Source organism: Pristis pectinata, chromosome 6 (genome assembly GCF_009764475.1).
Source record: "Pristis pectinata isolate sPriPec2 chromosome 6, sPriPec2.1.pri, whole genome shotgun sequence".
Classification (NCBI taxonomy): domain Eukaryota; kingdom Metazoa; phylum Chordata; class Chondrichthyes; order Rhinopristiformes; family Pristidae; genus Pristis; species Pristis pectinata.
Window position 1 is genome coordinate 104,363,446 of NC_067410.1, and position 12,746 is coordinate 104,376,191.

At 43.7% G+C, this 12,746-nt stretch overlaps 1 protein-coding gene across 4 annotated transcripts in view; it reads right to left on the reverse strand.

Annotated features, from left to right (window-relative positions):
- LOC127572125 (glutamate-rich protein 6) overlaps window positions 1-12,746 on the reverse strand; it is a 50,898-nt gene that overhangs the window by 21,879 nt on the left and 16,273 nt on the right. For 2 of the 4 annotated variants that reach the window (XM_052019057.1, XM_052019060.1), the window contains exons 6-8: window positions 9,743-9,877; window positions 6,175-6,252; window positions 2,094-2,186 (exon numbers count right to left, since the gene is read on the reverse strand). In XM_052019057.1, the coding sequence (XP_051875017.1) occupies window positions 2,094-2,186; window positions 6,175-6,252; window positions 9,743-9,877 (306 nt within the window). The remainder of the gene's footprint in view (window positions 1-2,093; window positions 2,187-6,174; window positions 6,253-9,742; window positions 9,878-12,746) is intronic. The other 2 variants (XM_052019058.1, XM_052019059.1) reach the window with 2 other exon arrangements.

The following is a 12,746-nucleotide window of genomic DNA, read 5'->3' on the forward strand; positions in this document are numbered from 1 at the left end:
GAATCCTTAACCACGACCACTTAAAATGGAGAAGGAACACTTGGGATGGCGCCGGGACCCTCCAGTCCTCATGTCGAGGGCACACAGAAACCCACTGCAAATGGCAGGAGGAGTGCCATTGTCCCACTGTCATCTGGCAAGCAGTACCGGAGCATCCGGGCCAGAACTACTAGACTGTACAACAGGTTTTTCCCCCAGGCTGTCAGGCTCCTGAATACCCTGGAGACAGTCTCAAACAAATGCCGCGTCAAAAGTCCTGGTTTGCACAACGGCGCATAAGAACTTTGGCCGCTGCTGAACATGTGTATATACTTAGTGCAATACACTGTGTTCTGTATTTTCTTTGTCCAATTTGGTTTTGCACTAACCTTGCACTAATTTTGTATCCTGTATATACCATTTTTTGCACTATTTGTGCTTGCACAAATTTTCTGTCTGCGTTTATTGTATGTTCTCTGTTCCATGTATGTCCTCTGTTGTGAGAGTCTGGAAGTGACATCTCGTTTCTCCATGTGTTTTACAGCATATGGGTGAATGACAATAAAGTATATCTTGAACTTGAGTGCTCCGCCACACAAAAACCCACGTGCGTCTCCCAGCAGACACCTCGTGTCTCATTTGTGGTCCAGTCTGCAGATCCCATACTGGCCTCATCAGCCAACTCAGGACCCAGAGAACTGGAGTGGAATCAAATCATGCTCGATCCCAAGGGCCTGCCGAAGGAGTAGGAAGGGGCTGTTTGTGGGATCTTACTGTGAACAAGCGGCTGCAATATTTCCTATGTTATAACTACCATTCAAAAGCACTTTATTGGCTGTACCAAGTATGAAAGAATTTTCTACTGACAAGAGTTGCTTATAATGGCTCCACTTTTCTAGATCCATTTTTGGTTTCTTTACTCGCCCCATTATGACTTGGTTGTACCTTAGATCATCACCTCTTTTGTCATTTAACCTTTCGTGGTAGCTCTTCCTAATGTTGTCCCCCTCCATTCAAAGTCTCCCACCTTTCCTCCATCTGCATTGACTTAAAACCTGTTACTTAGAACCACTCAATGATACAGGTGTTCAGCTCATGATCCATGCTGTCATTATTTGGAAGCTCTATCCATTTAATCCCAGCAGCAACCCACCACCACCCCCCCCCCCCCCCCCAACCAAACTACTCTTGTACCATTACTCTGTAAAGTGTTTTCTCTTCAGCTACTTATCTAAGAGTTCAAGGTAAATTAAACTCAAATGATCCCAGGGTGACAATGGCTAACACGAGGGGGGCATAATTTTAAGGAGATTGGAGGAAGATATAAGGGGGATCTCTGGGGTAAGTTTTTTTTACACAGATGTGGTGGGTGCGTGGAATGCACTGCCGGCAGAGGTGGTGGGGACAGGTACATTAGGGACATATAACAGACTCTTAGATAGACACATGAATGATAGAGAAATGGAGGGCTATGTGGGAGGGTAGGGTTAGATAGATCTTAGAGCAGGATAAAATGTCGGCACAACATTGTGGGCCAAAGGGCCTGTACTGTGCTGTAATGTTCTATGTTCTACGATCAAAATCAACAAAGCATAAATTGGAGGTCTGGAGAAATATACTCAAAATGGAAAAAGGGAAAACTTTAAGACGAAATGTTGCAGAAAAGATTTGCAAGGATGTTGTCTCGACTGGAAGGCTTGGGTTATAACAAGCTAGACTGAGGGTGACCTTATAGAGGTTTATAAAATTACGAGGGGCATGGATAAGGTGGATGGTCAGTCTTTTCTCCAGAGTAGGGGTCTAAAACTAGAGAGCATAGGTTTAAGGTGAGAGGGGAAAGATTTAAGAGGGATTTGAGGAGCAGGTTTTACACACTGACAGAGTTTTCTGAGGGTGGTGAGTATATGGAACAAGTTACCAGAGGAAGTGGGAGAAGCGGGTACAATTACAACAGTTATAAGACATTTGGACAAGTACATGGATAGGAAAGGCGTAGAGGAATATGGGTCAAATGCAGGTAAATAGGATTAGTTTAGTTAGAAATCTTGGTCGGCACGAAGGAGTTGGGCCAAAGGGCCTGTTTCCGTGCTGTATAACTCTACGAATTGACTCACCATTTTGGATGTCCCTCCATTCTTTTGCCTGTGTGTCGGAAGGGGCTTTAAAATTTTTCCACAAAATTGACAATGGGTAACTCCAATGGTTTCCTGCAGAAGAATTCACAGTAGTAAGCAGTGTGTTGAATTCTATACCAAGCTTGAGGACTTACAAAGAGTACGGATAACACACTATATTGAAGCTCTGCTGCATAGTACTATCCCAATCATGGGGGCATAGAAGTCAAAGCCTTGGAACTCCCTATCCCGATGGTTCCTGATGGACTAGAGCAGATTAAGGGGCATCTCTCCACCACCCTCTCAAGGGCAATTAGACATGGGTAATGAATGTTGGCCTTACCCTTCATCCCATGAACAATTAAAAATAAGTAGGCTGTTTCTTCTTAAAGCAAAGTTTTTGTTGAGCTTTCCCTTTGGAGACACGTCTTTAATTTTTACCTCTCCAGAAATTTGTTTTGTTCCTCTAAATATAATGCTGAGTAGACCTATAATGGGCCTATGACACATGTAACACATAAACTATTAAATAATAGGTATAAGACTATTGAATGGTTCTCTAGTACGATTAGATGGACCCTTGACCTCACAATCTACCTCGTTACGACCTTGCACCTTATTGTCTGCCTGCACTACACTTTCTCTGTACCTGTTACACTTTGTTCTGCATTCTGTTATTGTTTTTACCCTATACTACCTCAATGCACTGTCTAATGAATTGATCTGTATGAACGGTATGCAAGACAAGACAGGACCTCGGTACATGTGACAATAATAAACCAATTCCAATTCCGAATAATACTGCTTCATTTGAAAGTTCTAACCAGGTAATTTTGTCAGCTGTTTCCAAAAGACATTTTTGTGCAGTCTTAATTTTTGTAGATAATGAAGAAGTTGTTTAGACTTATAGCAGGACATAGATCAACTGGAAAGTTGGCTGGAGTAGTGGCAGACAGAATTTAATCCAGACCAGTGCAGTGTAATGCACTTTGGGAGCGCAAATTCGTGTCAGACATGAAGACTAAATGGCAGGGACCTTAGGAGGGCTGACGTACAAGAAACCGTGGGGTGCAAGTCCATAGCTCCCCGAAAGTGATGACACGGGTGGATGGGGTAGTGAGAAAGGCATTTGGTATGTTTGCCTACATAGGCTAAGCCACTGAGTATAAGAGTTGGGACATCATGTTGCAGATGTACAAAATATTTGTCAGACTGCATGTGGAGTATTGTGTACAGTTCTGATTGCCACACTATAGGAAGGAATTGGTAGCAACGGAGAGAGTGCAGAAGAGATTCACCAAGATGTTTCCTGGAGGGCTGCATTTACAAGGAGAGATTGGATGGGCTGGGCTTATTCTCACTGGAACTTACAGAGGTTTAAAAAATTATCAGGGGCATAGATAGGAGAGATAGTCAGAATCTTTTTCCCAGGGCAGGTGTGTCTAGAATTAGAGACACAGGTTTAAGATGAAAGGGGAAAAATTTAAAGGAGGTCTTTTTCCACACAGAGGGTGGTGAATATTTAGAACGAGCTGCCAGAGGAGCTAGTGGAGGTACATACAATTACAATGTTTAAAAGACATTTGGACAGGTACTAGGATAAGGAAGGAGAAGACAGTTATGGACAAAACACAAGTAAATGGGATAGCGTAGATAGGCATCACAGTTGGCATGGACAAGGTGAAATGGGTGGTAAGTATATGAAACGAGCTGCCAGAGGAAGTGGTTGAGGCAGGTACAATCGTATCATTTAAGAAGCACTTGGATAAGTACACGGAGGGGCGGGGCTTGGAGGGATATGGGCCAAATGCAGGAAACTGGGACTAGCTGGGTGGGCACCATGGTCAGCATGGGTTTGTTGGGCCGAAGGGCCTGTATCCGTGCTGCATTGCTCTATGACTCTAAGGTGGGTCGTGAAGATCTTGGTTCTGTGATCTATGATTCTATAAAGGGAATGGGAACTACAATTCTATATTCCTCTTGACTTTCTTTAGTATTGGATATTCTTTAACCAGCTTCATTTCAGTTTAGTTTTAATTGACTTCTTTCTATATTTTACCAATTATACATTCTCTTTCCCAGTTCCGATGAAGGATGCCAGACCTGATTCGCTGTTTCTCTTAGCGCAGATGCTGCCTGACCTGCTGAGTGTTTCCAGTGATTTGTTTCTGTTTCAGATTTCCAACATCTGCAGTATTTATTTAATTATTTCCCTTTACTTTTAATAAGAAGGCTTGAAGTTAAGCCAGTTTTAAATTAGGCTTTCTATTCCTACTGAACTGTGCCCCAGTGACACAATCTGAATATTCTTTCTGCGCCTGCTTGTAAGACCGAAAGCACATTTTTTAATACAATAGACATGAACTTTTTGCATTTATAGAACACTACAGCGTAGTACAGGCCCTTCGGCCCACAATGTTGTGCCGACATTTTATCCTGCTCTAAGATCTAACCCTTCCCTCCCACATAGCTCCCCATTTCTCTATCATTCAGGTGGCTATCTAAGAGTCTCTTAAATGTCCCTAATGTATCTGCCCCCACCACCTCTGCTGGCAGTGCGTTCCACGCACCCATCACTCTCTGTGCAAAAAACTTACCTCTGACATCCCCCTTACACCTTCCTCCAACCACCTTAAAATTATGCCCCCTCATGTTAGCCATTTTCGCCCTGGGAAAAAGTCTCTGACTGTCCACTCGATCTGTGCCCCTTATCATCTTGTACACCTCCATCAAGTCACTTCTCATCCTCCCTCTCTCCAAAGAGAAAAGCCCCAGCTCACTCAACCTATCCTCATAAGACATACTCTCCAATCCAGGCAGCATCCTGGTAAATCTCCTCTGCACCTTCTCTAAAGCTTCCACATCCTTCCTATAATGAGGTGACCAGAACTGAAGACAATACTCCGAGTGTGGTCTAACCAGAGTTCTATAGAGCTGCAACATCACCTCATGGCTCTTGAACTCAATACCCCAACTGATGAAGGCCAACCCACCATACGCCTGCTTAACAACCCTATCGACCTGCATGACAACCTTGAGGGATCTATGGACGTGGACCCCAAGATCCCTCTGTTCCTCCACATCTGCAACAAAAGCTCTCCTCTCCTTGGACTGACATGGAATTAGCAAGCTGACAACAGCAACTTAGATCCACTTTTGCAACCAGGCAAAATTATTTAGTGTTACTCTCATCCTGTGGAGCAGCATTCAATGCATAGACCACAATTCTCTTTGACAAACTACTTGTGACAGGCAGCTGAACCCAATGTGATAGGTGTTTTTTTGAAGAACTGATATCCAGCCACCATCTTGAATATATTGCTTGCTTCTTTGGGGCTGAAGTGGGGTGGAGGGAGTTGCGGGGGGGGGGCACGGGTGATGTGGCAGGTAAATTGGATGGTCCTCTTGTACGGTAAAGTGAGTAAAGTGCAATGCTTAGATAGATAGATTAGATATTTATTTATCAGTCACATGTACACCAGAACACACAGTGAAACGCACCTTTTTGCGTTACTGAGAATGTGCTGGGGGCAGCCTGCAAGTGTCGCCACTCTTCCGGCGTCAACATAGTACACAGTCCTGCATCTGCTAACAAACCTCCGACGTTGCTCTCAGCTTTCAGATCACCTTCCAATAAATCGATGTAATACTTCCCCCTCCCCTTGTCACCACTGGGAGCTCCCTGTGCACGTTTGGAAACAAATGTGAAAATGACTGGAGGTGGGTCTCACATATCACAGGGAGGTCCCCGCTGGTTTAAGAGTGGCTCTTGCAACATTTTCCTGACCACACACTCCATCCTGACATCAAAGGTGAAGGATCAGAAAGAACAAGAACAGCCCTTTCTATTCCAACTAAACACCAACTCTGTTGTCTATTTTCCCTACTGCGACCATTCACCAACTTTCCCCAGCACCCTAACACCAGTCCGACAGAGTGGTTTGTGAATGGGACTCTGCCAAGTCTGAATGGGTACTGGGGTGAAATATTACTGAGAAATGGTGCTAATTATCTGTGTTGTTATTCAGATATAGAGCTGAGCTGGCAGTGCAGTGTTAGGATCTGGGGACACTATACTTACTGCTCTGTTCCTGGTCCACTGCCAATAATCCTCAGCACCATCAAGTTCGCTAACCTTTTGTAACTGGATCTCCGTTACCTAAAGTTAATACAGGGGTATAATATGATTAATTTAAATAAACACTCCAATCCTTTTTAATCTGTAATTGCAGTGGTTCAGGAAGGTGGCTTACAACCACCTTCTGAAAAGAGGATAAGAGACTACATTAAATTGCTGACCTTGCCAGCAGCTTCTTTATACTGGAAATTAATAATAATCTCAGCTCTTTATCCGTTTTTATTCCTGGGACATGGATAACTGCAAAGTTGGCTCTGCAACGTATTGAACCACTTTCTCTTCCTTGCCTCGAGTCTACCCTCAAATGTTACCTCACTTGGCAACCAAACTATGAACCATGTGAAACGTGGATAGATGAGTTTGTGATGATTAACTCCATAGGGATGATATACTAATCTGGGAGCAAAGCCATCCTTGCAGAGGTTGCAGAACTAAGAATGAAGCATTATAGTCAGTTGGCCCTATATACTCCATGCAAGTATAGCTCACATCCTCATAACCTCCTCGCTGATCCCACCCTTGTTGGGGGACTAAGGTTGTGGAATCCTCTCTTGTGTATTATCACATGTTAAAAAGCATTTTTTTGGTTTTTGATGGTGGCCTTTGTGTGAAGATTCCTTCAAATCTGTGGAAAGAGAAACAGTCAATGTTTTGAGTTCTGACAAAGGGTTGCAGACCTGAAATGATAACTGTCTCTCTTTCCACAGGTGTTAAGTTTTTCCAGCATTTTCTGGTTTTATTTTAATTTTCTTTTAATACATAGTTTCTTTAAGATTATACTGAATTCAGACTGCACAAGGTTACCACTCTTAGGTATATCAAGGAATATTCTTTAAGGCAAATCATTACTCAAACACATTCCAATTGCCCTGGTTCCTGCCAGATTTCTTTTCTCACAATATTCAAATATGTTTGAATGGAAACAATTTCTCAAAACCAGCAGAATTTTGTGTGCAAAAGCAGAAATTCTAACATGCAACATCTGCTTTAGAACTGCAAGTTTCACCTACAGGAGAAGGCAAGATATTTTAGGAACTTCATGCTCATTGTAGTTATGCTCCACCAGTGTTGTGAATGGGACCAAGTGAATTCATTTGTTACCTGTTATATCCATGAGTTATTTTCCCCTATCAGACAGGAACAATTACACAGTCAGATTGTCAAGGTGAATACAAGATCACTTACCTCAACTTTGCTCTGGGTTTGGAGAAGGCGACACAAATGATATTGGATGCAGCAACTTACTTTTAAAATGCATTATGGAATTATATCATATTGATGCCAGTCTTGGCGTGATGGGAGCACTCTTGCCTCTGACTCAGAAGGTCATGGGTTCAACAGCCCAACATGCAGATGCAGCAAGTGATTATGAAGGCAAAGGGCATGTTAGCCTTTATTATGAGAGCCTTTGAAGACCATAAGACACAGGAGCAGAATTAGGCCATTTGGCCCATTGAGTCTGCTTCGCCATTCGATCATGGCTGATTTATTTTTCCCTCTCAACCCCATTCTCCTGCCTCTCCCTGTAACCTTTGACACCCTTACTAATCAAGATCCTATCAACCTCCACTTTAAATATACCCAATGACTTGGCCTCCACAGCCATCTGTGGCAATGAATTCCACAGATTCACCATGCTCTGGCTGAAGAAATTCCTCCTCATCTCTGTTCTAAAGGGACTTCCTTCTATTCTGAGGCTGTGCCCTCTGGTCCTAGACCCTCCCACTACTGGAAACATACTCTCCACGTCCACTCTATCCAGACCATTCAATATTCGGTAGGGTTCAATGAGATCCCCCCCTCATCCCTCTAAACTCCAGTGAGCACTGGCCCAGAGCCATCAAATGCGCCTCTTTATTAACCCTTTCATACCCATGATCATTCTCGTAAACCTCCTCTGGACCTTCTCCAATGCCAGCACATCCTTCCTTAGATGTGGGGCCCAAAACCGCTCACAATACTCCAAATGTGGTCTGACCAATGCCTTATTAAGCCTCGGCATTACATCCTTGCTTTTATATTCTAGTCCTCTCGATATGAATGCTAACATTGCATTTGCCTTCCTTACTATCGACTCAACCTGCAAATTAACCATTAGGACTCCCAAGTCCCTTTGCACCTCCGATTTCTGAATTTGCTTCCCATTTAGAAAGTAGTCTACATCTTTATTCCTTTTAGCAAAGTGCATGACCGTACACCTCCCTACGCTGTATTCCATCTGCCACTTCTTTGCCCATTCTCCCAACCTGTCCAAGTCCTTCTGCAGACTCCCTGCTTCCTCAACACTACCTGCCCCTCCATCTATCTTTGTATCATCCGCAAACTTGGCCACAAAGCCATCATTCAGATCATTAACATATAATGTGAAAAGTAGCAGACCCAACACCGACCCCTCAGAACACCACTAGTCACTGGCAGCCAACCAGAAAATGCCCCCTTTATTCCCACTCTTTACCTTCTCTCAGTCAGCCAATCTTCTATCTATGCTGGTACCTTTCCTGTAATGCCATGGGCTCCTATCTTGTTTAGCAGCCTCATGTGCGGCACCTTGTCAAAGGCCTTCTGAAAATCCGATTAAATGACATGCACCAACTCTCCTTTGTCTATCCTGCCTGTTACTTTCTCAGAGAATTCTAACAGATTTGTCATTTCCCTTAAGGAAACCATGCTGACTTCAGCCTATTTTATCATGTGCTTCCAAGTACTCCGAAACCTCATCCCTAATAATGGACTCTAAAATCTTACCAACTGAAGTCAAGCTAAATGGCCTATAATCTCCTCTCTTTGCCTTCACCCTTCTTAAAGAGTGGGGCAACATATGAGATTTTCCAGTCCTCTGGAACCATTCCTGACTCTAGTGATTCTTGAAAGGTCACTACTAATGCCTCCACAATCTCTTTAGCTACCTCTTTCAGAATGCTGGGGTGTAGTCCATCCGGTCCAGGTAACTTATCCACCTTCAGACCTTTCAGCTTCCCAAGCACCTTCTCCTTAGTAATAGCGACTACACTCACTTCTGCCCCCTGACTCTCTCTGAATACAGGAATAAGGAAGTAAGTTCAGGTGTAAACATGCTTAACACAATTATATTGGGCCTTAGTAAATTCTGGCGTTGTCACCAATGCCCACATTCCAATCAGAATTAGATTTATTATCACTGACTTACATGACGTGAAATTTATTGTTTTATGGCAGCAGCACAGTGCAAAGACATAAAATTACAAAAATAAATAAATAGTGCAAAAAAAGGGGGGGAATATATAAATAAATATAGAGATAGATGAATAGATAGACAAATAAATATATCAATCCCTACTTTACGTACAAGAAATTAATCACATTTGGTTCAACTAATATAGCGTCGTCTATTAGGCAATATCAGCAACTAACGTATATTTCAATACACAAGACCATAAGACATAGGAGCAGAATTAGGCCATTCGGCCCTTCGAATCTGCTCTGCCATTCGATACAATATGTATTGTTGAGGGGATCATGAAAACTAAAATACCTTTGGGCTTAAAGCTTTGTAGTCTATTGGTTTCTCTCTGGACTCGTATTTATAAGCCAGAATGGTAGGTAGTCCAATGCTGGGCAGCGTGTAAAGGCAAGATCCAAACCTGCCAGGTTTTAGTTGATCAATAAACTTAAATAAAGCAAAATAGTTAGTATTAATAAAAAGCAACAAAGAGTCTAAGAAGCAAAACAATGGCGAGTGTCTTTGATCAAATCTGAAAGACTTTATTTCACCATAAAACTTGAGCAGCCCTGCACTTGTCATAAGATACTTTTTCTCAGGATATTACAAGTATTCTACCCAGAATGACCAGCATTGACAGCTCAAATAAACACAACTCTACTCCCGAAAATCAATAGTATAGCTTCACCCAGCTAAAGACCCACTGATCAAGTAAGCATCGATTACAATGTTCACCATTTTATTTGTATGCGTCTCTCTTCAAGGGATGGATTAAATCACCGTTTTCCTTTAAGGCACAGAAGGAGGCTAATTCAGCCCATCCGCTCACAAGGCAATCCCATTCCCCATATATCTCATCAACTCTCCCAGATTTGACCACTCAGCTGCAGTTAAGTAAACAATTAACTACTCATTCACACGTTTTTTGGGGTGTGGGAAGAAACCACAGGAAAAGTTATGGCTAACACGCGGGGACATAATTTTAAGGTGATTGGAGGAAGGTATAAGGGAGATGTCAGGGGTAAGTTTTTTTTTTACACAGAGAGTGGTGGGTGCATGGAACACACTGCCGGCAGAGGTTGTGGGGGCAGGTACATTAGGGACATTTAAGAAACTCTTAGATAGACACATGAATGATAGAGAAATGGGGGGGCAATGTGGGAGGGAAGGGTTAGATCTTAGAGCAGGATAAAATGTCGGCACAACATTATGGGCCAAAGGGCCTGTACTGTGCTGTAGTGTTCTATGTTCTACTGGGCTGTTCATAGAGTCATACAGCACAGAAACAGGCCCTTCGGCCGAATTGGTCAATGCAGACTTTACATCAACAATTTAATACAAACAAAATACATTGACGTAGAACATAGAACAATTACAGCACAATTCAGGCCCTTCGGCCCACAAAGCTGTGCCGAACATGTCCCTACCCTAGAAATTACTAGGCTTACCCACAGCCCTGTATTTTACTCAGCTCCATGTACCTATCTAACAGTCTCTTGAAAGACCCCATCATATCAGCCTCCACCACCGTTTCCGGCAGCCCATTCCACGCACTCACCACTCACTGAGTAAAAAACTTACCCCTGACATCTCCTCTATATCTACTCCCCAGCACCTTAAATCTGTGTCCTCTTGTGGTCACCAATTCAGCCCTGGGGAAAAGCCTCTGACTATCTACCCTATCAATACCTCTCATCATCTTATACACCTCAATCAGGTCCCCCCTCATCCTCCGTCTCTCCAAGGAGAAAAGGCCGAGTTCCCTCAACCTGCTTTCATAAGGCATGCTCCACATTCCAGGCAGCATCCTTGTAAATCTCCTCTGCACCTTCTCTATGGCTTCCACATCTTTCCTGTAGTGAGGTGACCAGAACTGAGCACAATACTCCAAGTGGGGTCTGACCAGGGACCTATATAGCTGCAACAATACTTCACAGCTCCTAAATTCAATTCTCCGATTGATGAACGACAATACACTATATGTCTTCTTAACAACAGAGTCAACCTGCGCAGCCGCTTTGAGCGTCCTATGGACTCGGACCCCAAGATCCCTCTGATCCTCCACACTGCCAAGAGTCCTACCATTAATAATATATTCCACCAACATATTTGACCTACCAAAATGAACCACTTCACGCTGATCTGGGTTGAACTGCATCTGCCACTTCTCAGCCCAACTCTGCATCCTATGTCCCTCTGTAACCTCTGACAGCCCTCCAAACTATCCACAACACCCCCAACCTTCGTGTCATCCGCAAACTTACTAGCCCACCCCTCCACTTCCTCATCCAGGTCATTAATAAAAATCACAAATAGTAAGGGTCCCAGTACAGATCCCTGAGGTACACCACTGGTCACCGACCTCCACTCAGGATATGACCCTTCAACGACCAATACGACCCTTCAACACACACACAAATTTCCCGGTCACTCCCAAATGTCCACTATTCGTGGGGGTTTGACCGTACTGGCAGATAAGGACAGCATAAACATACTCAGTGTTGTCCTCACCAATGCCTAGGCAGGTTAACTGCTTTCAGCAATAAATGTTGATTAGTAATTGGGAATGTGACCCTTTGGAAGTTTATCTCCTCCACGGGCAGAGTTCACCTCTTACACTGAGAGAAAATAACTAAACACAGACCAGGGACCAAACCTGAAACCTTCCTGGTCAGTCTGGCTGAACCACTGGGGGTCAACATGTAAACAGTTTGCAATGGAGGCAGAAGCAGCAAACGCTGAAAATGTTCAACAAGTCAGGCAGCAACCGTGGAGAATGTTTCAGGCTGATGATCTTTCATTAGCATTCTGCTGAATTCTCATTGACCTGAAATGTTAATTGTTTCTCTTTCTACAGCTGCTGCCTGACCTACTGAGTATTTCCAGTACGTTTTGTTTCTATTCCAGATTTTCACCACTTTGATAGGATAGCCATCCCATGCTCCATCCTCCTCCCCGATCAGATCTGCAGCCCTTTGTTGCCTCCACCTCTCACCTCCCTGCCTCTGTCACTTACCTCCACTCTTCCCCCCTCTATCTGCCTATCACCCCTCCTCACCTGGATCCACCTATCACTTGCCAGCTCTTGCTCCACCCCTTTCCCCCACCTCTTTATACCGGCTCTCTCCCCTCTATCTCAGTACAGATGAAGGGTCTCGACCCGAAACGTTGACTGTTCATTTCCCTCCACAGATGCTGCCTGACCTGCTGAGTCCCTTCAGCATCTTGTTTGTTGTTCCAGATTCCAGCATCTGCAGTCTCTTGTGTCATCATAAATACGTGGCCTGCAGTGTTTTGGGGGAACTGATCACATCTG